The sequence below is a fragment of the Microcaecilia unicolor genome, chromosome 7 (assembly GCF_901765095.1).
Source record: "Microcaecilia unicolor chromosome 7, aMicUni1.1, whole genome shotgun sequence".
Lineage (NCBI taxonomy): Eukaryota > Metazoa > Chordata > Amphibia > Gymnophiona > Siphonopidae > Microcaecilia > Microcaecilia unicolor.
Window position 1 is genome coordinate 227,481,696 of NC_044037.1, and position 24,977 is coordinate 227,506,672.

Below are 24,977 nucleotides of genomic sequence, written 5' to 3' on the forward strand. Positions count from 1 at the left end.
AGTGGCGGGGCCCTGGGGGTGGCCTTGCCCCAGGCCCGGCCCAGTCTCTCGGCGGCCCTGGATAGGGCTTCCAGTGCTGATGCTATCCAGATAGCAGCAATATTTGGTCCGCTATCCTGATAGCTCACCAGATAAAGTTAGGACAGCCATTTTGCTATCCAGATAGTACTGAGTCAGTCTGTGGCTGGGCCCGGGGCAGGGCTGCTGCTGCTTCTGGCCCCCCCCCCCCCCCCAGACTGCCGTGAAGCCGAAAAATGGGGGGGTGGAGCCCAAAGTGTGTGTGGGAGGCACAATTTTGCCCCGCCTTCCTGCTCCCTGCCGCAACTCCACATACCTTGGCTGGTGGGGGTTCCCCAAGCCCCGCCAGCAGAAGCCTTCCTCCAGCACTGTTCTGCCACATTGCCTGCCCTGTGGCTGCTTTTCCCCTCACATCGTGAGGCAATGTGATGGAGAGCAGCGCTGGAGCAAGTCTTCAGTTGGCAGGGCTTTGGGACCCTCGCCAGCCAAACCATAGGCCCCAAAGCCCTGTCTCTGCTCCTCCCCATCGTCTAAGGGGGTCCCGGCACCGGAATTTTCTCTCTCCTGCTCCTGTTGGAACGCGATCACCCGGGTCCCATCAGGAGCAGGAGAGATACAAACCCTGGTGCCGGGCCCCCCTTGGAGGCTGGCCTGGGGATGAATGTTTTCTCCCTCTCGGCAGCCCTGGTCTGCACTGAGTTTTAGCATCATTATCTGGATAATGATGCTAGAATTCGGATACAGGTGCTGCTACTTGTATAAGTGCTTTTGAATATTATGCTGTGAAACAGTAGAATTCCAGGTGTTTGTACATTACCCTCCAGTGAAGCTATCCTGCACAAGCTAGATGTGTTCTTTTTGCAAAAAAACCCCAAAACGTTTAATAGCATTTTAAGTGCTTCAAATTGAATATTTTATCCCAAACTCCTACAAAGCAAAGAAGGATGTAGTACTAACATAATAGACTGCAACTATTTAAAAAAAAAAAAAACAGACTTGCAGCTAAAGTGCCTTGTGCATTATCGCATTATCATGCACTAATGCTGTTAACATGTTATATTAGTAGCTATATCCCATGATGTACAATAGCATGCTTGTTTAAGCACATGGTAGCACATTTAAGAACTCTTTTGGAATGGAGGAGTAGCCTAGTGGTTAGTGCTGTGGCCTGCAAACCAAGAGGACCGTGTTCTAATCCCACTGTAGCTCCTTGTGACTCTGGGCAAGTCACTTAACCCTCTGTTGCCCCAGGTACAAAATAAGTACCTGTGTATAATATGTAAACCACTTTGATCGTAACCACAGAAAGGCTTCAAATCCCATCCTCTTTCCCCTAATATGTGCTACAGTAAATAAATGCCATGGTCCTAGAACAGCAACATTTGCTACCAACAAAGCCCTTTTGCAAACTTCACATACTGAAGAATTACCTTTCCAGTCTTGAATCATCTTTACTTTATGTACTGCTTTTTGAATTTTCAGGAATCTTTAGAGGCTTCCCATAGTTTTAATTTCATTTAATTTGCTGGGGTTCCCCTCTCCCCCGTCAGCCAGATACTGGTTTTCTCCTAACATGTACAGGTTTCTAATTTTTTTTCCCTCCTGTGCATTTGTAGCCAGCTTTCTCGTAGGGAAACTGGCCTTATAACATCATTGTGTCTGTATGTGCCCTCCTTTCCACAAGCATGTATGGCTGTCCACACCTCATAATGTTTGGAATGTTATTCAGTTTCACTGAGATTTCTGCCACAGATAGCAGAGCATCTTGACTCCTGCCTCACAATTAAATGCCCTTAGTGCCTCTAACAGTTAGAAAGGCTTTCCATGAGTAAAAGTAAGCATTATATGAGGCAAGAACTTTTTTCTAAAATAATGCACAGATGCCTATAAAGAGTATTTCTAGGCAATGATCCATGCATACGTTTAAGCATTTTATATGTAGGCATTCCTTGGGGTGGAGTTAAGGTTTATACTTACCCTTTGCAAAATACCATATATTTGTAAATCCCAGAAAATACAAACATGCATGTTTATTTCCACCTGATATTCAAACGAAAATGGCCTCTAAAACGGCAATTAAGGGGCTATCCAGCACTGAATATTGCCGCTTAGCAGCTTAAAGATAGCTGGTTATATTGGGCAATATAACTGGCTATCCGCCGATTTTTAAAGTGAGAGCGGTCAAATTTGTTGGCCATATTTGGCCGTCACCATAGATAGAATTACTTTGGCCAGTCTCGCTTTAAGCGGCCAGTGCTGAATATCAGCATGGCCGGTTAAAATCGGACTGGCCAAAGTTAAACCAGATAGTCAGTGTTGGTCATTGGAAACGGACTGGCATTGAGTATTCAGGTTTAGCACTGACTGCGGGAGACAGCTCGGCTATCTTCCGAGGTCTGAATATCGGGGACTTGTGGATACTTGGAATGCCCTCCCATGGGAGGTGGTGGAGATGAGAACGGTAACGGAATTCAAACATGCGTGGGATAAACATAAAGGAATCCTGTTCAGAAGGAATGGATCCTCAGAAGCTTAGCCGAGATTGGGTGGCGGAGCCTGTGGTTGGGAGGCGAGGCTAGCGCTGGGCAGACTTCTACGGTCTGTGCCCTGAAAATGACAGATACAAATCAAGGTAAGGTATACACAAAAGTAGCACATATGAGTTTATCTTGTTGGGCAGACTGGATGGACCGTGCAGATCATTTTCTGCCGTCATCTACTATGTTAATATCCACTTCAAAGCAGGCATTAATATACACACATTCCTGGAGCCACCAGATGTGGGTGTAAACAGCAGTTTTAGAGGTTAAAGCGTACATATATATGCTTTCTCTTTCTAAAATTACCACTAGTTACATTTGGCTGCACCATATATGCAATAATTCTAAAATTGCCCTTGGTACCCCTTTTTAAATTTCCTGTAGAGAAAAAGGGCAGTGTAAATTTCTGCATTATAAAGGAAACTAAGCATCCAGGTTCAAAAGACGTTTATACTTTTTCCTGGAGAAAAAGTCTATAAAAAAAATTATTATCCAAGCAGACGTTGGAGTGCCACTGGCTCATCCCTGGAAATGAGCTTTGAGAAACAGATTTACTTTTTGGGATCTTCTGGGTATTTGTGACCCAGACTGACCACTGCTGGAGATGGGACGCTGAGCTTGAAGGACCTTGTTCTGACTCTGTATGGATTTTCACATGTTCTTTTTTATTTTTTTAAATTATTTTTATTGCAATCATATAAGGCATACAAATTAAACAAAAACTCACAGGCAGATGATCAAAAGCAAACGCCGGCGCTAGAGGCTGTTAGCGTCATACTAGCGCCGGCGTTTCCTACCACCCCATGATCAGAGCCCTCGAGCGCGTGAAACAACGCACTCGAGGGCTCTTAATGCAAGTAGCATGCAAATGCATGCTAAACAGGGCTCTTAGCGCAAGTAGCCTGCAAATGCATGCTAATCAGCGCTTAACTAATTCATCCCCAATAATCAGCGTCCATCGCACCAAAGATTGGGTTGCAGGCCGCGACAAACCCTACGCCAGCTCCGAGCTGGCATTAGAGTTTGCAGATCATTGGGGAGGAATGGTGAGCCCTGTCCAGCATGCATTTGCATGCTGGCAGGCCCCCATTCCGCCCTATAGCAAACCTGCCAGCGAGGGCAGTTGAGGACGTCCAAAATTTGGACGTTTCTGCAATGGGCAGTTAAGGACGTCCAAAATTGGATGTTCCTATGAGAAAGACGTCTTTCTCATAGAAACGTCCAAATTTTGGACATCCTCAACTGCCCTGTCGCTATACCGCTGACATCCCCTTGAAATTTGGCCATCTCTGCAACAGGGCAGTTGAGGACTTCCATCTTCCGATTTAAAGATGGGCGTCCATCTCTTTTCATTGGTCTCCAGCCCAGACCTGTCAAACAAGTGCGGGAGGATTGTGCTGAGGGCATGCTCAGGCACAATTCTCCTGCACTTCTACCCTATAATCAGAGATAATTGCGCTGCTTAAATTTGCATGCATTATCTCTGATCATAGGTCTAATAGCGCCCCGTGCTGTTCCAGCGCTATTTTAGAGCGCTGTTTGGAACAGCGCGTGGCTTTTGATCATCTGCCAGTCAGTGAGCACAATACCCCCCCCAACCAGCAGCAAAATATAACAAATAGCATCACACATAAAAGCAATGCAGAATGAGGCTGATGCACTCAACTGTGAAATGCACAAAAATGGCAAAATGCTGGTGTCTTCTGTGGTAAAATTCACAAATGTATGCCTATCCTCTTTGTACATTTTTGTGCATAATCCACCACACACAAAAAAGCTTGTGCAAATTCATGAGCTGCTGTGATGGAAAGCATTTAAATTTTTTTTTTTTAAATCAGCACACAGAGATATCTTTCCTTGCTGACTTTCACAAAAAAAAAACCCACCTCTGGAGGTGAATTTTACTTTTATTTTGACTGTCTGGGGAGCAAACGTTTTATCTGTCTATGATATGTTCAACCTTCTCTTACACCCTGTGCTGTTAAGATGTTTTGTTGTGCATTGTTTCTACATTGTAAGTAGCATGCAATGCCGTAGTATGTACTGTTATTTGAATATTTGTTCTGCTGAAATTGTATATTACCTATGTCCAGAATGTTCTTGCTGTACACCGACTTGGTGAATTTCTTCAAAAATGGTAAATAAATCCAAGTATGGAATTAAGTCAGTGTTAAATTGAGGCAGTTTGGATTCGTCTAACACGATCAGATTGAGAATTCCACAAACAAGAGACAAAGATATAGAAGGCAGATTCCCTAGTGAAGGCCCACTGTATTTGTGAGGGAGGGGGAATCACTAGCAACTTATCATTAGAGGAACGAAGATGAGTGGAAGTCAAACAAAGGTGCAGGCAAGCCAATCCTCATAGCTTGGGCAGTAATAACTAAACTTTTACATGTAATTTTGTAGCTCACTGGGAGCCAGTGATATTGCTGGAAAAGTGGTGTGGTATGATCATAGTAACTGGTATGGTGGAGAAAACGAATGGCTGTAGATAGAAATGGTCTCTCTCTAACTTTCTTAGCACATACCAATTGACAGTTCTCACGGGGGATAGTTTTAAAAAGCCTCTTCTGTAAATATATGCCAGGATATGTGCTTAAAAGACCTCTAAGGGAGTGATAGGGAGAGTAGATGTTATGGATGGGCAAACTGGATAGACCATATGGTCTTTATCTGCCTATATTTTTCTGTGTTTACTCAAGGTGTAAATGAACTTGTGCATTACTGTGCAATTTGAGTGGAGGAGTTTTCAGGGAAAGAGTTTGAGTGGAATACGGGCAGAGTTGTGATGTACATGCATATTTTACCTGCAAAATTTATACTTACTCCCAAACAGGCATAAATGTCTGTGGCTTCAGTTTAGCTGTGATTTCTGCAGGATTTGTGCTAGTATTTTATAAAGGCACAGGCGCTTATGTGCCTTTATAAAATAGGCTTGAAATAGGTTCCCTTTTTATGTGTCTTTATAGGTTCCTTTTACAAAATTATTCTCATTGTTGAAGGTAGTCTGTTTTATTTACCTGGTGCTTTAAGGAGGGGGGAGGTAATTTTTATAAAACTTTTTCCATGTACAGAGCATGTTTCACATGCAGAGAATGCATTCCAAGGGGCAAGTTTGAACACAGTTGCAGTATAAGAGTGTATTTATCATAAAATACACAAATACATGAATACACACACAAGATAATTTTATAAAGATATTTTTGTGCATGTTTGACAGTATACATGTGTAAATTGCAGCTTATACAATCATACGAGTGTGCGTACTTGTATATACAGTAGTAGGCATATTCAGGGGTGAGTTTTGGATGGAGTGTAATATGGAGTACAGTTTACACTTCTGGTTACTTCTCATGTTGTGAATTTTCCTATTAAATATTGTTGTTCTTTTCTTTTTGGATTGTTGATTTGCCTTTGTAAACGGCATTGACCTGTTTTGAATTAAGTGGGTTATCAAGTTTTAATAAATGATACTTTACACGGAAATATTTATACCAGTTTCCCAACATATCTAAATGTCTGCATCTTCATTGTAGACATAATTTCTGCAGTCTTTCAGGGGTAATTCTTTAAAGACACATAGGTGTCTATATGTATTTAGTTTTTTAACTTTATATTTATTAAATTTTAAATTCAAATCACATCTCACAATTTGAATGGCAAAGTGATACAGAAATCTACAAAATAAAGGAAAAGCAAATTCACAAGCATTATTAACAGAATTTCTCTCTAAGAACTGAAATTAAGGAGATCCAAGATAAGGAAAAAAGGAGATTAATAAAGGCATTATGAAAACTGTAAGTTCTGAAACAGCCTTGTTCCCTGTAATTAATCTCACAAACCCAATCACAACATAATGCAGGCCCCACAAAGTCAGAATTAAGATGTCCCTGAAACTGCACCTAAGTGTGCAATCCTCTTTTTACTTTCAACAAACTTTTGAAATTGTGGCATATTAAGAAAGTCGTATCTATTATTTTCATTGATAACAATACATGTATTTATAAAATAGGCTCTTGAAACGGTAGAAGCATACATGCTAAGTTCACAGCAGCGTGTACTTCTTGCATCTCATCATCAGTATTTAAGACAGTACTCAGGATTTGGATTATGCGGGACTGACAGTCCATTGGTCCAACGATCTTCACTGCATTCTGTCAGCAGAACACTTACGAGGCTATATTCAGGGGATTCATAAACCATCAGTGTCCCTGCTACTGCGAGAAATGCTTTACAAATTTGCTTTGAGATTTCATGTATCTCCACATCAAGCATTTCAGGCAACTATAGTCAGGGACAGCCCAAAGCAATCTGCCACCCGAGCCTCCCTGCGCACAGTCTAGCATCTCCCCCTTCCCTAACCCTTTACCTTATTTTTATTTCCAAAAGGTGGCAGCGATTCCCATAGACTGCCCTGCCGTGGTGTTACATCAAGAGGTGGGTCACAGTGGGAGAAGAGACCGGTGCTGGCGGCAGCGCAGTAGGGCAGCCTATGAGAATTGCTGCCACTGTGCCACCTTTTGGGGGAAAAAAACCTAAGGTAAAGGGTTGAGGAGGTAAGGGGGGAGTGCTGCTCCTGGAGCGTGCCACCTGAGGCCCCCACCTCAGGTGGCCTAATGATAGGGCCACCTCTGGCTGTAGTTGATAGTGTGACTTGTTCCAGATGTAGAGCTACCCCGGCAACTTGGGGCCATATGTATTGCCACTGCTTCCATTTTCTGGAGGATCATACTGAAGGCAGTGGTGGAATATTGGGACTGTACAGTAACCCAAGCTCCACCTATTTTGTTTGGACACTACATATTCTCTGATCCTATTCCCACTGGATTTAAGCAATTTTTTCACAAGGCTGTTTTGTTTGAAATTAAAGCGATTTTATTGAGATCAGTGATGCTTGGCTAGAGAGAAGCTGTCGCCGGGCTGAGCTCCTGCCTCCCCTGACTGAATATTCACCCATGTGTCTTTTTATTTTTTTTTTTATTTTGGAGTAAACAAACAACTTTGAATAGCTTACCTGCTAGGGAAGTACCTAGACGGATTGGAACCTCTTGCTGGCTGGGAATGGCGTCTAAGCAGGCAAAGAAAGACGGGACTCGGAGTCGCGTAGCGGAATCCAAGATGGTGGAAGGTGAAAGCGCGAGCCCGAATTTGGTGGGCTCCACTTGAGCCGTGGAGGTGGCTGCGGAGGTCTCCCTGATGTTGGAAGCTTCAGTAGACCTAAAATTGCAAAGGATTACAGACCAGCTGGTGGGAATCGATGACAAACTGGGCACTATCCAATCGGAATTTTCCTACAAGCAGCGTCTTTATAAGACTTTAGGAACGTTGCCACTTTGTAAAGATCGGGGAGCTGATTGAGCAGCGTTGGGCCCGGGATTTGTCGAGATCCAACTTCTCCTTAGATTTTAATGTCTTGGGTTGATGGGTAATGCTGGCTTGCGAGAATGTCAATACCGTATTTTACACAGAGCCTATCTTACGAAGGCTCAGATTTTCAAGATGTGAGGGGTGGACACTCCTTTGTGTGGGAGGGTGCGGGGTTCCTTTTTCCACTGCTTATGGGAATGTTTTCAGGTGCAGAATTTTTGGGCCGCCATTCTTCGCTATCTGATGTTTCTACTGGGCTCCAGAGTTTTGAGCTCTCCTGCTGGAATCCAATTAGACAAATATGAGATCTTTGCATTGCAAAGCGGGCTGGCTAAGCAACTGATTCGTAAGGCTTGTCTGATTGGCAAGAGGCTCATTTTGAGTCAGTGGGTTGACGACTCTCCCCCAGACTTCTGGCATTGGAGGAATAAATAAATGCTTTTTGAACGACAGGGGGTTCGGGGATCTCCCAGGAGACGGAAACTATTTCTTGACATTTGGGGACCATATATACAATCTTTACATACTCTTGGCAGAAGTCTGGTAGTTAATTCTCTTTGATCCCTGGGAATTGGAATTTACGTGTCTTCTAGATATGGGGAAGATATAGAAGGTACCTTTATATAGGATTTATGGGGTTTGGGGAAGGAAGGGGGGATTAATTGAGGAGTCTGCTTTCAATCATTGTAGGTGTTTACTTGCTGCGTGCACCACAGTTTTGTTCTGGGGTTGGGATGGGGCGGAGGGTGGGGGAGGAGAGAGAGGGAGTTGTTAATTGTTGGCAGAGGATTGGATCTCTCTTATATGGGGCATGGTTTTGTACATGTTTCTGGTTGAGGATTGTGTGTAGATAATAGCACTACCCCTCTTCCGAGAATTGGTATATACCAATAATATGGGGGTGTATGTTTCTTGTCTTTGTACAAATGTTTATTTTGCCTTGTTGTCAATAAAAGTGTTGAAACCTAAAGCGATTTTATTGACGTGGTTGGAGTTCACAGGTCCTACTCTTCAAAGATGGCATTCACTACTTCTTTTTCAAGTGCGACTGGAGAGGCAGGGGATTACGTCATTCAGGACATCAATTTCAAGAGAACTGGGAACCCTTTTAATTAATTTTATCTTCTTGCACTCGAAGTTGCCTTTTGAACTTTTAATAATAATAACAAATTTGTTCTTAATACTTGGGGGAGCCAGAGGACGGGGATGGAAATGGATAGGTGGAGGGTAGAGGGAGTTGAAAGTTTCTGATTATTGTAAAGCCTTAGGTTTTTGAAAATGTTTATTGATGTGTTTCTGATTTTTGTTATTCAGCGCAAATAAACAAGATTTAAATATAAAATAGGCTCAAAAGAAGCAACCATTTGGAGGGGCATAATCGAACAGAAACGCCTATCTCCATGGGCGTTTATCTCCGAGAACGGGTCCGTGAAGGGGCGGACCGAATCGTATTTTCGAAAAAACATGAATGTTTATCTTTTTTTGAGCTGGGCATTTTTGTTTTTCAGCGATAATGGAAACCGAAAACGCCCAGCTCAAAAACGAATAACTCCAAGACATTTATTCGTGGGAGGGGCCAGGATTCGTACTGCACCGGTCCACCTCACATGCCAGGACACCAACCGGGCATCCTAGGGGGCACTTTTACAAAAAAAAAAAAAAAAAAGGTAAAACAGCTCCCAGGTGCATAGCACCCTTCCCTTGCGTGTTGAGCCCCCAAAATCCCCCTCAAAACCCACTGCCCACAAGTCTACACCATTACTATAGCCCTAAGGGGTGAAGGGGGGCACCTACACGTGGGTACAGTGGGTTTGGGGGGTGGTTTGGAGGGCTCCCATTTACCAGCACAAGTGTAACAGGTGGGGGGGGGGGGGATGAGCCTGGGTCCACCTGCCTGAAGTCCACTGCTCCAGTGACCTGCATACTGCTGCCAGGGAGGTGGGTATGACATTTGAGGGTGAAAATAAAAAGTTGTGAAACGGCATATTTTGTGGTGGGAGGGGGTTCGTGACCACTGGGGGAGTCAGGGGAGGTCATCCCCGATTCCCTCCAGTGGTCATCTGGTCATTTAGGGCACTTTTTGGGGCCTTATTCGTGGAAAAACAGGGTCCAGGAAAAGTGCCCTAAATTCTCGCTAAAAACGCATATTTTTTTTCCATTATCGGCGAAAGGCGCCCATCTCTGATCGGCAGATAACCACGCCCCAGTTCCACCTTCACCACGCCTTTGACACGCCCCCATCAACGTTGTCCGCATCCGCGACGGAGTGCAGTTGAAAACGTCCAAATTCGGCTTTTGATTATACCGCTTTATTCGTTTTTGGGAGATAAACGTCTATCTCCCGATTTGGGTCACAATATAGGCGTTTTTCTCTTTCGATTATAAGCAGGTTGGTCTCTTCACCTAGGTGGCTTTTTATAAATTTACCGTCATAGAGTGAAAACATAATTTATACCGACCTCAAAGCAGATGAAACTTTGTACACTATTAGGGATAGTGCTTTTATCACTACCTGACTGGACTATTGCAGTGTTATCTATGCAGGATTTCCTCAATCTAGTCTTAAACGTTTACAATCACTACAAAATACAGCTGCCTGCTTTTTATGCAAAGCTAGACACTGGGACTCTCTCACTTCACTTTTTCGGAGACTGCATTGGCTCTCTATTCGAACACGCATTCAGTTTAAGATCTTGTTTAACTTTTTTTTTAAGGCCTTACGCAATGAAACCCCTGGCTACTTACCTTGTTTCACAATCCCTTATGTTCCTCCACGATTATTGCGATCTTTAAATGATCATAGACTGGTTCTCCCTTCTACTCAGGCTCACTGGGAATCCATGGGATCTGCTTTTTTTCTTTCTGTCTCTTTATCTTTGGAATAATTTACCTCTGGATCTCCACACTGAACTATCCTTTCAACTATTTAAGAAAAAACTCAAAAGCTCACTCTTTACTTTGACTTTTAATATGAGTGAGGGCTGGTGAACGCTTCAGCAATAGTGACTGCGAAATGTGAGTTTGCCTATTATTTTTACTTTTGTAGTTTTTAAAGAGAGTGTTGGTTGTGCTTGTCTTCTTGTGTGCTTGTGTTCTGTCCTATCTTTTGATGGCCTTCTGTTTCCTTTTCTTTCCTTTTTTTTAAATGAATTTATGAACATTGTAAATCAATTAGATATGGGATTTCCCAGGGTTTAGGGAAACGGCATATAGGCACCTATGTTGTCTTCATAAAGAAGCTATAAAATAGATTTTTTTTTTTGGACATTTCACTTTGGTGCTCTGTTATGAAATGCTTCCCATCCCCACAATGCTTCTACTTTCATAACTTGTGTTTCAAGTGAAAACAATTCTGGAAAGTCTATGGAGCATGGTTCATGGAATTTTATTTGACCCTTTTACATGTGCGTGTATTTGTGTGTATGTATCTCCCTCTGATCTACAGGGAAAGGGTGTTTTGAGAGCAGTATTCAAACGTTCTTTGGTTGGGATGAATAATAAAGTGAAACCAAATATAATAATGCAGTATATTAAATCGTTAGATGTTGATGTCAACAGATTTCAAAGGGTGTTTTTTTCAATTCAACCAAAAGTTTGCCACCATTCCATATGCAACAGGTATTGCTTGTGCTTCACCACCACTAGTTGGCAGTATACATAGTAACCATCACAATTGCTTCACAGTAGAATTAAAATAAAGGAAATGAACTGCATATCTGAACCAGATAGTAGTGTTGGTGTGTGTGTGTGTGTGTAAAGGCATGAAGAACATGCCACATGAAATTATTTCCAGTCCCTCTGCATGTGTGCTGGTGTTTGTGTGTTGGCTCTGTATGTGTTATGTTAGCGGGAGAGCAGAGAAGAGGAGAGAGACGGTTTGAAAGGAGTAAATCCTTAACTGTAATGTTTCAGTTGTTTCTGTGCTGCATAAGCTGCAACTGCTCCCAAGGGAGACATCTGTCCAGTGGAAAACTTAAAAAAAAAATACAACAGAGAAGGGAAGGAGTTAGAAGTAAAGGAGGAGTGGCCTAGTGGTTAGTGTGGTGGACTTTGGTCCTGGGGAACTGGGTTCAATTCCCACTGCAGGCACAGGCAGCTCCTTGTGACTCTGGGCAAGTCATTGCCCCAGGTACAAATAAGTACCTGTATATAATATGTAAGCTGCATTGAACCTGCTATGAGTGGGAAAGTGCGGGGTACAAATGTAACAAAACAAAAGATAAAGTGAAAATATAGAGTGTGGTGGCAACAAATGGGAGGAAGAAAACAGGTGATCAGATAGGGCTTGATTTTATGCTTATTTGAGAACTCAAGAAAGGTGCCTATTTTTATGAGAGCAATGTAAGTGCTTACAGCATATGCCTTATAACATAGGCACTCAGAACCAGCCCCTGTAGTTGAAGCTCTAAGGGGCCCTTTTACTAAGCCGTGTAAGCGTCTACGCACACCCAACGTGCACCAAAATGGAGTTACAACTCGGCTACTGCGTGGCTCTTGCAGTAATTTCATTTTTGGTGCGCGTCCAAATGGCATTCGACGCACGCAGGTCATTACAGCCTGGTTACTGGGTGAGACTTTATCGCTAGGTCAGTGGCTGGTGGTAAGGTCTCAGACCCAAAATGGAAGTGTGGCAATTTTCATTTTGCCGCACGCCCATTTTCGGCAAAAATTTAAAAAAGGCACTGACAAATGATTCTGTGCGTGCCCAAAACATTCATCTACACTACCGCAGACCGTTTTTCAGGGTGCCTTTGTAAAAGGGCCCCTAAAGTTGTTGTAAATGTGTGTGTGTGTGTGTGTACTGTAAATATGAGCATATCTATTTTATAAACTTTGTATATACATTATGCCCAGGAATGACTACACAGCAATCACTTAAAAGTAGGTGCATTCTTTGTGTGTGTACCTTTAATGTGCATATGCAGTCTTCTAATTTTATAAAGTCAATATTATGTTATGGGGATTATCTTTTAGATTAGAGGTGGGCAACCTCATTGCAGTCAGGCTTTCAGGATTTCCCCAATGAATATGCATGAGATTTGTTTGCATGCCCTGCCTCCATTGTGTGCAAATAGATCTCATATGTCTTCATAGTGGGGAAATTTTGAAAATCCGCCTGGGTTGTGGTCCTCAAGGACCAAGGTTGCCCACCCCCTGTTTTAGGTGATGCATGCATAAATGGGAACAGAGAAAAAAAAACTTTAAAGGCAAAATAAGGAGGAGCCCAAGGACAAGCAAAGAGACTGGAGGCAAGCTACAATGGGAGGGGGGGGGGGGGAATGTCTTCAGGAGTGCCTCGAGCAAAAATGAATTCAGTAAATTTTGGCAGAGTCACTCCAGTGTACCCGAGCAGGGCAGGAGCCCGAAGAAAGCCCATGGCAAGTGTTCCTTCTTTTTATTCTTTATTTTTATCCACTGAACAACAAGGTCAACTCCTAAAGTTCGTTAGCCCCACATTAAGAAATACAAAACAATACTTTGAATACACAACATATAAATGTAACTTTGCAGCATTCTGCAGTTTAATGAACATTATGAAATCCTTAAACAGGATTCAATGTACTCCCCCCGCCACCCTTTTTCTTATTTAACCCTCTCATTCTACACATTCATCATCCCATTTACACGTTCACAGACCCTTCCCCCCACCCCACTTGCTGTTTCTTGGGTTGGGAATACTAGTGGTCAAATGCAAATTCATCCATGTGGGCAATGCTCCTGTCTCCTAGTCAAACATATTCAAATTCTGGATGGAGGCAAGGAGTCCTCTCCTCCTACACAGCCCAGATACTTTTTTTACAATGCTCAGATCAAATCTCTGTTTTGCTCTCAAGAGAAAAAAAGAAAACCCTAGAAAGTTTAAATACCTCTCTGTATTCAACCATTTATGCTTCTCTCAAATTTGGCGCATCGAACCCTTAATTATTTGGGTTGATACATATTTGATACCTAAATTACAATTCTCTTATATAAGAACAAGTATTCTTAAAACTTCACACCCATGGACACGTTCATAATTGGAAAAACTGATTACATATAATTATATATTACTGTAAGAACGTATACCTGTAGTTTCTAGGTTCTGTGACTGTAGGTGAGCCATGCGCCATAGTGATCTCTGAGCCAGCGAAAACATTGGTAGCGGGTACATTACCTACCAGAGGTGGTTTAATTGGATGAAAGTGACACTTCCCTTCAAAGGAAATTATAGTATTTAGAAGCAAAGAACTTTTAGCCAAGATAAGGCTTTCAGATAAAGCATGGTATAATCCCTCAGTTTTGGTATGACTTTTTGCGAGGCTTACAAGGAAAAGAATTATTTCAAAAACGAATGAGAACGAGGCAGGTGTGCTGACGGAGAGAGAATCCTTTTCTAGGACAAGGGATGCAATGTGTCTGCAAGTCTTGTTAGGAGTCACTGTTAGACTAGATTTAATGAAGCTCAGTGTCAAGAGACGGATATATTTATATTTTCTTTCCTTGAATCTGGGAAGCCTGAACATGTTAAGCCATCTTTGTTTTATTTTTAACTCCATTGGTGGTGGTGGGGGGGGGGGGGGGGTTCTTCAAACAGTTTGCAGCGAGAAGAATTAAAAAGCGGTTTCCAGCCAAGCTGTTTCTGCTTTCTCTCTGTTGTTATATGTCATTGCTTGATGATTAGCCATAAACATTTACAATGAGATGTTAAATCAAATTTGTGTTACTGTGTGTGTGTGTATGCATGACTCCAGTGGTACTTTTATTTTGACTGGCATTCAAGGCAGGGAATATAATTTGCAGTTTTGCCTACAGTAGTACTTTTGTTTTATTTTGCAATTTAATAGGTTTCTTTCAAATTAGAGCACGTCACAGTTACTGGTTCCCCATTATAACAGATGCGTTTTGAGGAGTTGTAAAGGTGGAGGTTTTTTTTTAATGTCTTTTTTCTCCCCTTGCCCAGACAGATAAGGGAACCCTTTTCAGCTGGAGGGGTAACTGTCTTTGAGGATGGGGCTCCTATGGCACTTTTGATACAGCAGTTTTTTTTGACAAGCATTAGTCTATCCTAGTCCTGACATTTTTCATATTCCATTGCCAGAGTGGGGGGACAGGAATGGATATGAAAAACATATGCCTTTAAGAAACCATTTTTTACAGTTTATGTCCAGCAAGCCTTGAATGTCAGGCACTTCTCACCCAGTGGATGCTTAAAATGCTAGCTTTGACTTTAACCGGGCAAGAGATGCTCCCACCTGACTAACTCTCGCTGAGCTGGCTGGCCACCAGTATTCAGTAAAACTTAACCAAGTAGTGCTTTAAGGAGCACAAGTAACCAGCCATTCCCTAACCAGTTAGGTTAGGGGTGGTCCAAGAGTGGCGCCGGGTGGAGCCACAACATAGCCAGTTTTCAGTCCACTAACTAGCTAAGTAAGCACATAAAGATAGGTCACCTGAAAGACTGTCCTGACTTTATGCATCGAGTTAAGCGTTGATCTGAATATTGACCGGTGCCCGGTTAACTTCTGGGTCAGCGCACAGTGCCAGGAGGTACCCGTGCCCCAGCACAGGCTGAATATATCCCCCAAATGTTTCTTCTGTACAAATCTGTAAGGAGAGAGGACTTATGCAGTAGTGTTTCTTTTAGCACTGTACTGCAAGGTTTTGTTTTTTCTAAGAAATTTACAATAGTGTTACAAAAGCACAGTTTCAAAACAATAATTCTGAGGTCAGGAGGAACTGATCTTTATGTTGAAAGTAATTTCTCTCGTTCTATAGACCTTTTTTGTTGAGCTGTACAAAAGCCAATTCATATGCTTTTTCATTTCCCACATGCTTTTACAATTTTTTTTCCCATTTTATTTTCCTTCTTAGCAATCTTATGATGATCGGGGTAGGCCCATCTGGCTCCAGATTGCTGAGTCTGCTTACAGGTTCACTTTGGGCTCAATTGCTGGAGGTGAGTGACATGTCTGCGTACCGGTTTCAAGCCTGACTTCATGTAATATTATCTCACTAAACTAGTGCAGATCAGCTAAGGGGTAGTCCATTGTTCGAAAGAGCATGAACTGGAGGGCTCTGTGAGGCGCTCTTTATTTTTACCTATGATCAGAAGATCTGACGGAGTACAGCAGTGGCACCTCTGGCTCCAGACAGTCTTCGGGGTAAAACTCCATATGACATTGCTGCATGCCTTCTGGATACAGAGCTGAGTGCCACATCAGATCTGAGAGATGAGCCTGATACAGACAATAAAGATGCAGAAAAACTTTGGGTTGGAACAGAAATAGGAACAGTAAGAGGAATTATGAAAGACCTTAGCAGGCTTCATGTCAGTATTTAAGATATTATTTTATGAATGCTTCTAAGTGCAGTGCTTTTCTTTGGTTGTTTTTTTTTGCCAAACATTTTTTAATGAAATGTTGCAAATCAACAAACTTTTTCCTCCCTCTTCTCCCCAATAAAGTGGCATATATTTATCATGTCTCAAGCCAAAGTAATTAAGCTGGGGTGCAATCCCTCCCGAGGAGGGGGTACCAACTCTCATCTTCCATTGTTCATAGACTTGCCAAATGTCATAAAAGTTAATCAGTTGACCATGTCATAAAGCTGTAAGCTTCGAAAGTTGGAAAATACCATCCAATTTCTGCAAGATTTGAGACGGAGGAGGTAAAGCTGCTTGCTTCCACGCAGTTTACTAGCTGTGAACAGCAGTGTAGCAAATTTTTGTTGGGGGGGACAGTAATTGTAGTTGGTTTTTGATGCAGTAGGCAGTGCTCTGCCTGTAGTGAGTAAGTCTTCCCCAATATGTCCTGCAAAGTATCAATTATCAAAGCCCATTAATTCATTACACTTGGACAAGTCCACCACAAGCCCTCCAATGCAGTGCTTTTCTAAGGACATTTTTGTTTTAGTCCCATTAAAAGGAAGCCATTGTAACTCGTTCTCAACCCGGTCTCGGGACACACGCAGACAGGTTTTCTGGATATCTGTAATAAATATGTATGATAGAGATTTGCACACACTGGCCTCATATTATGCAGATCTATTTGTGTATATTCATTGTAGATATCCTGAAAACCAGATTGTCTGGACTGGATTGAAAAGTATTTTTCTATATCTATATGGCAATATATTTTCAAAAATCTGAGACAGATATTCAGAGTGGGAGTAATAGTTTTATATAGGAAAATTGTTTCAGTCTGTGGTGGTTAAGCATAAAGTAAATCTGTTCTTTTTTTTTTAATTTGTAGAAGTCTTTATTAAGATTTGAGAGATATAACAGAGGCAGATCAACCAACAACATCAGCAAATACAACGCAGATGTAAAATAGTCCAAAGTACACTAAAGACTAATAAACAGTGTAATAATCTCTCAAGGCTAAGGTAACCACTTACCATATACTCCTTAGGTTTTTTTAACAAGAGTTTACAAATTACCTCCCCCTCCAAAGAAAGCAAAAAATATATATATATATATATATTCCCCCCCCCTCTCCCCCCCCCCCCCCCCCCCCCACCTTCCAACCACAGACTCTCAACACGAACAGTGTGACACAAGCTTCCCACTTGGACAATGTTTTGCAACATATGGCCCAAAGCCTCTCCATTTCACAAATATACCACAGCTTGTTTAACCATTTTACCAAAGAAGGAACATGAGGAGACTTCCAGTGAGCAGCCAAAGTGACCCTGGCCGCCGACATAGCATGGCGAACCAATAAGGACTGGGATGTAGTAAGGCCAGGAGGTTTTATAGGAAAAAGAAAAAATTCAGGTGACCACTTTATAGGCTTAGAGAGCCAGCTCTGGAGTCTATGTTGAACTGCTTTCCAGAAAGCCCGAACCTTAACACATGACCACCAGAGATGACCCATGGTACTTTTCTGCCCACACTCCCTCTAGCACAATGGGGATACCTTCGAAAACATGTGATGAAGGCGTGCTGGAGTCAGATACCACCTATATAAAACTTTTACAGTATTTTCTTTAAAAGGAACAGAAATAGAGATCCTCGACAAAGCATATTCCATAAAATTCCAGTCATCATCACCCAATGTCAAGCCCAGTTCCCAACGCCGACACAATCGATGCTCAACAGGAGGCTGCACCCGCCTACGCTGGTAAGTATACAAGCAAGTGATAAGACCCCTCGTCCCTTTAGAGTCCTCACACAAATCTTCCAAAAACGAGTCCTCTCGCGTAACCTTAGCCTTTATTTCAACAGCAAAAAGAAAATGTTTCACTTGGGTGTGTGCAAAAATATCCTTAGGAGAAATTGCATATGTTTCAACCAATGTGTTGAGCGGAATTTATTTATTGTTATTTATTTATACCCCACATTTTCCCACAAATGCAGGCACAATGTGGCTTACATGAATTACAAAAGTACATGAATTTTACAGCAGAATGGGGAGAGAACACTAACAACAATTAGGGTGACTAAACAGCAGAATTACTAATGGAGTAAGTTTTTTCAAAAAGGAACGTTTTCAACATCTTCTTGAAAAGGTGATGATCAGATTGAGATTTTAGGTTCAGAGGTAAAGCATTCCGAATCTTCGGGCTGGAATAGTGAAAAGTAGAGGCAAAAAGAAGCTTGTATTTGACACCCCATCAAGACGGATAATGAAGTTGGAGATAGGTGCGGGCTGTGTCGATGGCATTTCTAGGTGGGAGGTCTGTTAAAGGAATCATGTATTCTGGAGCTAGACCGTAAATAATTTTATGTGTTAAGGTGCAGAGCTTGAAAGCGATTCGCTCTCTTACTGGGAGCCAGTGTAGGTTGAGACGTAGAGGCTGCGCGGGAGCCATGCGCGATTTGCCCAGGATGAGTCTTGCAGCAGAGTTCTAGGCAGTCTGGAACTTTCGCAGTAGTTGCTCCTGGCAGCCCGCGTAAATCCCGCTGCAGTAGTCAAGGTGAGAGAGAACTAACCAGTGAACGAGTGTGTGGAAGAGCTCTCTGGTGAGACAAAACAATGCGCCGCAGTCTCCACATTGCGTAGAACATCTGCTTGGTGACCGCTCGCACTTGCAAATCCAGTTGCAGGTAAGGGTCCAGCTCAACACCTAGAAGTCTTAGGCTCTTTGAAATAGGGAGAGTCTGGTCTTTAAGGACAAGCAAGCTTGCTGAAAATCTGGTATGGATGGACGAGAGCACCAGACACTGAGTTTTATCTTTGTTTAACTTAAACCGAAATACCTCAGCCCAATGATCCATGATGGAAAAACTCGCTTCAATCAGATCTTTGATTTCATCCAATGAGGAATGGAAGGGAATAGAGATGGTTATATCATCTGCGTAGATAAATGGATTCAAGCCTAGTTTTGCTAGTGCTGTTGCAAGGGGAAACAGCATGATGTTGAATAGCGTTGGTGAAAGAGGCAAACCTTCCAGGGCGCAGAATGATCTGGAGTGCCTTTGACCTGGTATGTTCTTGTTGACAGAAAGCCCTGAAACCAATGCAACACGTTCCCTCTGATGCCTAAGGTGTCCAGTAGATGTAATAAGATGTTGTGGTCCACCATGTCGAACGCACTGGACATGTCGAACTGCATCAGTAATACTTTTTTTCCAGTAGAAATTTCCCGTTTAAAATCAGAAAGGGCGGTAACCAGAACTGTTTCAGTACTATACTGAGCGCGGAAACCTGACTGAGAGTAGTGCAGAATATCAAAGGACTCTAGGAATACATTTAACTTTCACCAAGCTTTCCATCACTTTGACAATCAGTGGAATGGACACCACTGGTCGATAGTTAGAGATGACGTCGGCTTTGATCTTTGGATTCTTAGGAATGGGTGTGAGAAGAATTCTGCCGTGCTCTGGGGGGAAGATGCCATGATTCAACATGTGATTAAGATAGCAAGTCAAGTCTACAATGAAGCGCTGTGGGGCCACTTTCAAAAGGTGACTAGGACAAGTATCCAGGCCTCTTCATCAAAAAATTGACCCCAAGTTTCTAGACCGGCAGAGAACCAATTCGAAAAAGGCCCTGGGTCTAAACCAGGTGGAAAAAGAGGATTATTTGTTACTAGTGTTAGAGAGAGGACCAGATCAGGCTTGGCAAATAGACTATCCCAATAGTAAAAAGTTGTCAAAACCGAAGGACAAACATCCTTATCCAATACATGATATTTCCGAGGAAGCCACATTAATGAACGCAAAGGACACGATCCTGCAGAGTCCTGCTCCAACCTTATCCACTGCTTCTGAGGACTTGCATGAAACCATTCAATTGCAGTCCGGGCCTGAGCAACTTTATAATACCAGTACACGTTCGGAACCCCCAGACCACCTTTTTTCTGATTCCAATATAGCAATATTCTAGAGAGACGTGGACATTTATTGGACCAAATAAAGCGAAGAAGGGGGTCTTGGAGACCTGAGAGAAAGGAACGAGATAAACAAAGAGGGAGAACCTGGAAGAGATACATCAAATGTGGCAACACATTCATTTTCAGAGTAGCAATCCGTCCAAACCAAGATAACGCAATGGACCCCAAACCTCCAGATCTTTGTATAGCTCCCACAAGAGGGGAGGGTAATTAGCTGAAAATAGATCAGAAAAATTCTTGGTAAGATGAATTCCCAAGTACTTGATACTTTGGGTCACCCAACGAAAAGAAAAGGCTTGTTGTATAGATTGTAAAATCGGACCAGAAATACCAATAGCCATAGCTTCCGATTTAGTCATGTTGAGCTTGAACCCCGAAACAGAGGAATCATCGGCTAAAAGTTTAATTAAGTTAGGCAGGGAGAGTAACGGTTTGGTTAAGGTAAGCAAGATATCATCAGCAAACATTGCCAACTTGTATTCCTGACCGCCTACCTTAATGCCCGAGACATTAGGATTAGAACGAATAGCAATAGCCAGGGGTTCCATAACCAAGGCAGATAACATTAGCGAGAGAGGGCATCCTTGGTGGATCCCCCTAGACAAAGGGAAAGTAGGAGAATTACCACCAATAATTCGCACAAGCGCTAGGAGAGTTATAAAGAGCGTGAGTCCAATCCCTAAAGCCTGACCCAAATCCCAATCGCTCCATAACACTGATCATAAAAGTACAATGAACCTGGTCAAATGCCTTTTCGGCATCTAATCCTATAAGACACAAGGGTTTTTTTAACTTGTTAGCTACATGCAGTAAGTTAACCATATGGCGAACGTTATCTTTAGCTTGTCTTTGGGGAATGAACCCTATTTGATCAGGATGGATTAGATCAGGAAGGACTTTCGCTAGTCGATTCGCTAGGACCTTAGCTATAATTTTAGCATCAGAATTAAGAATGGAAATAGGGCAATAGGAGGCACAGTCCATCTTATCCTTGCCTGGCTTCGGAATCACTGCTATCCAGGTTTCCATCATAGAGGGAGGTAATGCCTCCCCATCCCGAACCCCATTAAGAATCTCTATCAACAGAGGGGCAAGCTGCCCCCTAAAAGTCCTATAAAAGTCGTTTGGTAAGCCATTCAGACCCGGTGCCTTCCCAGTGGGCAGGTCCTTAATGACTTTGACAACCTCATCCACTTGGACAAGACCATCCAACAGGCACCGTTGCTCTTCTGTCAAGGAAGGAAGGAAGGTCTTGGGATGATAAAAAGGCCTCAATAGCATCTGGGTGAATTGTAGAGTCAGCCAAGTATAAGAACTGGTAAAAAGACTGGAAACGCTGACGAATCAAAGAAGACCTAGTCAGCACTGAGTTCTTACCATCTCCAATGCGAAGAATAGTATTATCAAATCTTTGCTACCTCAATTTAAGGGCCAATAAACGCCCCGGCTTATTATGATTAAAATACTGAAGTTGCTGTTGTTGACCCCGGATAAATTTGCAATTGGTTCGAGTAAATATTGTCTTATTTTAACTGGAGAGCTTGGATCTGCCTCAGAATAGAGATCGAATGAGAGGACTTATGGAGATCCTCCAAGTGGGACAATTGTGAAATGCAGTCAGCAACTTCCTTTTGCCTGGCCCAAGCCCGAGTGCTTGCCTGTTTTAGAAAGAACCCCCTCATTACAGCCTTTAAAGCATCCCAAACAATCCCCAGAGAAGTACCCGAGTTCAAATTAGTATCGAGATATTCCCTCAAGAGTGTTCTATAGTTGGCTAAGATCTTATCCTCCTTCAGCAAAGAGGTGTTCAAAGTCCACCTACTGTCCTTATCTTCCTCACAAAAGGATGAAAGCTTGAACCCAGGTTGGAGCATGGTCTGAAATGGTAATGGGGCCAATACCTGAGAGACCACCCCCCAGAATCAATGAGATTTCAAATAACAAATGATCAATACAGGAGTATGAATCATGAGCATGGGACTAGAAAGAATAATCCCTTTCCTTTGGATGATGTAGATGCCATGCATCGCATACAGCTAAAGATCGAGCCAGACCAACCAGTGCTTTAGAATTTTTAACATCTATTTCCGACACTGCACCAGACCTATCCAAGGCTGGGTCAAAAGATGCATTAAAGTCGCCTCCTAACACCAGTTTACCATAGGGATCAGATTGGACCATCCTGCCAAACTTGACAAAAAATTCACCCTGAGATTTGTTGGGCACATAAACAGCGACCAGGGTAAAAGCTAAATTATTCAATAATACATGCAGAAGCAAAAGTCTATCAGCAGGGTCACGCTTGGTTTTCAACACCTGAACCTGCAAGGAAGAATAAAGCAAGATTGCAACCCCCCCCCCCCCCCCCATTTTTTCGATGCAGCAGAAGCGTAATAGACATATGGGTAGTGATGATGAGACAAATATTTTTCATGTTCTCTCTTTAAATGAGTCTCCTGTGGAAATGCAACTTGAGGTTTATGGAACAGCAATTCCTTAAATGACATTTGACTCTTTTGAGGAGAGTTCAGATGCTTGACATTGTATGTCAAGAACTTTAGATCCATACTCATTTAGAATTCAGCACACAAGCTTGTTAACTCTGATACAACTTGGAAACCAAATAGCCTCGAAAATGTTAGAAGGAGAGGGAGAGAAGGAAAAAAGTCCCTCCAAACCACCCCACATCCCCCCACCCAATCCCCCCTCCCACCCTCTTCCACACAACACCACACAAACAAGAGTACGGAAAAATAGCTAAGCGAGATAGTACCAGCCCATGTCATCCTGAAACAGAGGTAACAATAAGGCACTCTACCCCGATGAGAACTGCCTAACCCACCCTCCACCACCCTCCAGAGCAGCCCCACACACATCACCCACCACTAGACAGGGACAGACAAGGTCCCCTAACTAGGAAAGCAGGAGAAAGAACCCCACCACACCCGAAAGTAAATCTGTTCTTTTGATCTGTAAACCAGTGTTCTCAACAGAGTGCTTGAGACATACGCAGCCAGTCAAGTTTTCAGGATATCCACATTGAGTATGCATGAGAGAGGTCAGTATACACTGTCCCGTTTATATGCAAATCTACCTCAATCATATTAATTGTGGATATCCTGAAAACCACACTTGGTTGTGTGTATCCTGAGGATTGGATTGAGAACCAGTGGTCTAAGCCAATTAACTCCCTATCTAATCCTGTTCATGTACAGTGATGGAATTCAAAAAGGCATGGGGTAAGCACAGAGGATCCCTAAATAGGAAGAGGATGGTATTGTAACAATACTTAAATGATCTCATGGGTGTTGATGTCTTATGATGGGCAGGAGTGTTGCTTAGATGGCAACTCCAGCTGTGAGGAGCTAAGGTCAATGCTGGGCAGACTTCTATGGTCTGTGTTCTATATACTGCAAGACGGATCAGTATGGGCTGGAGCAGGCTTCCATGGCCCCTCTAGTACTTGGGACATAAGGACAAGAAAGATAAGGATAAAGTATGCATATTTTATACCATGTTCATTGTTGGTTTAATCATGAGCTTCTAATGAATATGAATGTCGAACAGACTGAATGAACTATTCAGATCTTTATCTGCCATCATCTACTCTATTACTATGTTAGCACTTCTGTTTCAGCATTTTCATCAGCTTCTCCCTATCTTTTTGTTTTTTTTGTTTTTTAATTCCTCTGTCTGGCTTTCAGAATTTTTGCAATGAACAATTGAGGTAATTTTATATTTGCGACCCATGAACCAATTAATTTGCATTGTTTTGCTCTGAAAACCAGACAGGTTTGTTGCACTAGAGGATCAAAGTTTACCACCACTATATTCCTCCTGCTTTTAAATCATCATCTATTTGTCCTGCCCTCAAAAAAGTTTCTTAACATGTTTAACCTTGCAATCTAGGGTCCCATCTCTCCTCGGTTTTCTCTTAAAACTTCCGTATTGTTACTCTTATCCAGCATGCCCTGCAATTCGTAATGCCCTGCAATTCAGTTGCTTATTTTATAGAATCAATCTTTTTGACATGTTTGTTCCCATCCTGCTGACCACACACCCTTTGCATTATTTTGGACCTCTCACCTGCTTTTGACACTTGATCACTTTACTCTCCTTCAAAAGTTTCCTCCTTGCAGTAAACTGGATCACTTCTCTCAGACTGATTCTTTTCTGTTCTGGCTAACATCTCCAGATCTGATTCATCTTGTTTAGTGTCAGTGTTCCCCAGAGTGTCTTTGTGGATACTCTACAGTTTGGGGGTGGTTTTTTTTTTTTTTTTGAAGATGGGAAGTATCAACCTTTCTTCTTTTTCTTCCAGCTCAGTTGGAGCAAGGGCTGAGGTTTTGGCACCATGAGCCTTCATTTGCAGTTATTTGAGGATTTTTTTTCCCTATGTTAATAGACCTTGACCCCATCCTGTTGCTCCTAGACTGATCTTTGTATCATTGATCTCGAGGCCAATAGTCATGCACTAGAGCTCCTTCTGGAGCCCTGTATTATGGGCTTGAAATCCAACCAATATACACACAAAAGCCCTCACAGACTTAAAAACACACAGAAAACAATGAAGGTGACAAAAAATATTTGTTGACGATGCTCTCAGAGTCAAAAAGTTTTATTGTTCAACAACAAAGACTCGACACAGCCTGTTTCAGACAACTGGCCTTCCTCAGAAGTCTCCCAATTTTGTCTGTATGATCAAAAAAATGCTACTAGAGACTATACTGTATA

At 42.4% G+C, this 24,977-nt stretch overlaps 1 protein-coding gene across 2 annotated transcripts in view; it reads left to right on the forward strand.

The window, feature by feature from the left end:
• Nucleotides 1-24,977, forward strand: part of SLC25A12 (solute carrier family 25 member 12) — a 198,025-nt gene that overhangs the window by 111,056 nt on the left and 61,992 nt on the right. For both annotated transcript variants that reach the window (XM_030209775.1, XM_030209776.1), the window contains exon 10: nucleotides 15,780-15,864. In XM_030209775.1, coding sequence (XP_030065635.1) covers nucleotides 15,780-15,864 — 85 coding nt within the window. The remainder of the gene's footprint in view (nucleotides 1-15,779; nucleotides 15,865-24,977) is intronic.